The following is a 376-nucleotide window of genomic DNA, read 5'->3' as shown; positions in this document are numbered from 1 at the left end:
TTTAACCACCTTTTGAGATAAATATATGGAATTTGCTCCTACTCACTCTCGCACGGACCGTCCTTGAAGGTAATATCATCCACGGCGACGTATCCGGTGTACCGCTCGTATAAAAGATCCGGAACAGCTTCGAACGCCACGCTGAAGTCGCCCTTGGCTGAGAACGTGATCTTCGCCGGCTGCCACTTCCCACGAGTCGAACCTTTGTGCTTCATGAGGTTCGTTCGCTGGAACACGATCGGGGCCGTGTTGTTCTCCAGGGCGTCGTTCACGTCCTCCGTCAGGTAGGTCATCAGGAGGACTTGGAACTCTGCGATGCCCAGGCCGTAGCTGGCGTACTGGGGTAGGGGGTAGGGGGTAAGTGGGCCCTGGTTGA

General features: G+C 55.6%; 1 protein-coding gene across 4 annotated transcripts in view; it reads right to left on the bottom strand.

Moving 5' to 3' along the window:
* Positions 1 to 376, bottom strand: part of LOC119587783 (MAM and LDL-receptor class A domain-containing protein 1-like) — an 18,186-nt gene that overhangs the window by 14,802 nt on the left and 3,008 nt on the right. For all 4 annotated transcript variants that reach the window (XM_037936478.1, XM_037936476.1, XM_037936477.1 and 1 more), the window contains exon 5: positions 47 to 338. In XM_037936478.1, the coding sequence (XP_037792406.1) occupies positions 47 to 338 (292 nt within the window). The remainder of the gene's footprint in view (positions 1 to 46; positions 339 to 376) is intronic.

The sequence above is a fragment of the Penaeus monodon genome, chromosome 23, assembly GCF_015228065.2.
Source record: "Penaeus monodon isolate SGIC_2016 chromosome 23, NSTDA_Pmon_1, whole genome shotgun sequence".
In the NCBI taxonomy this organism is placed as follows: domain Eukaryota; kingdom Metazoa; phylum Arthropoda; class Malacostraca; order Decapoda; family Penaeidae; genus Penaeus; species Penaeus monodon.
This window is presented reverse-complemented; position numbering and strand designations above follow the sequence as displayed.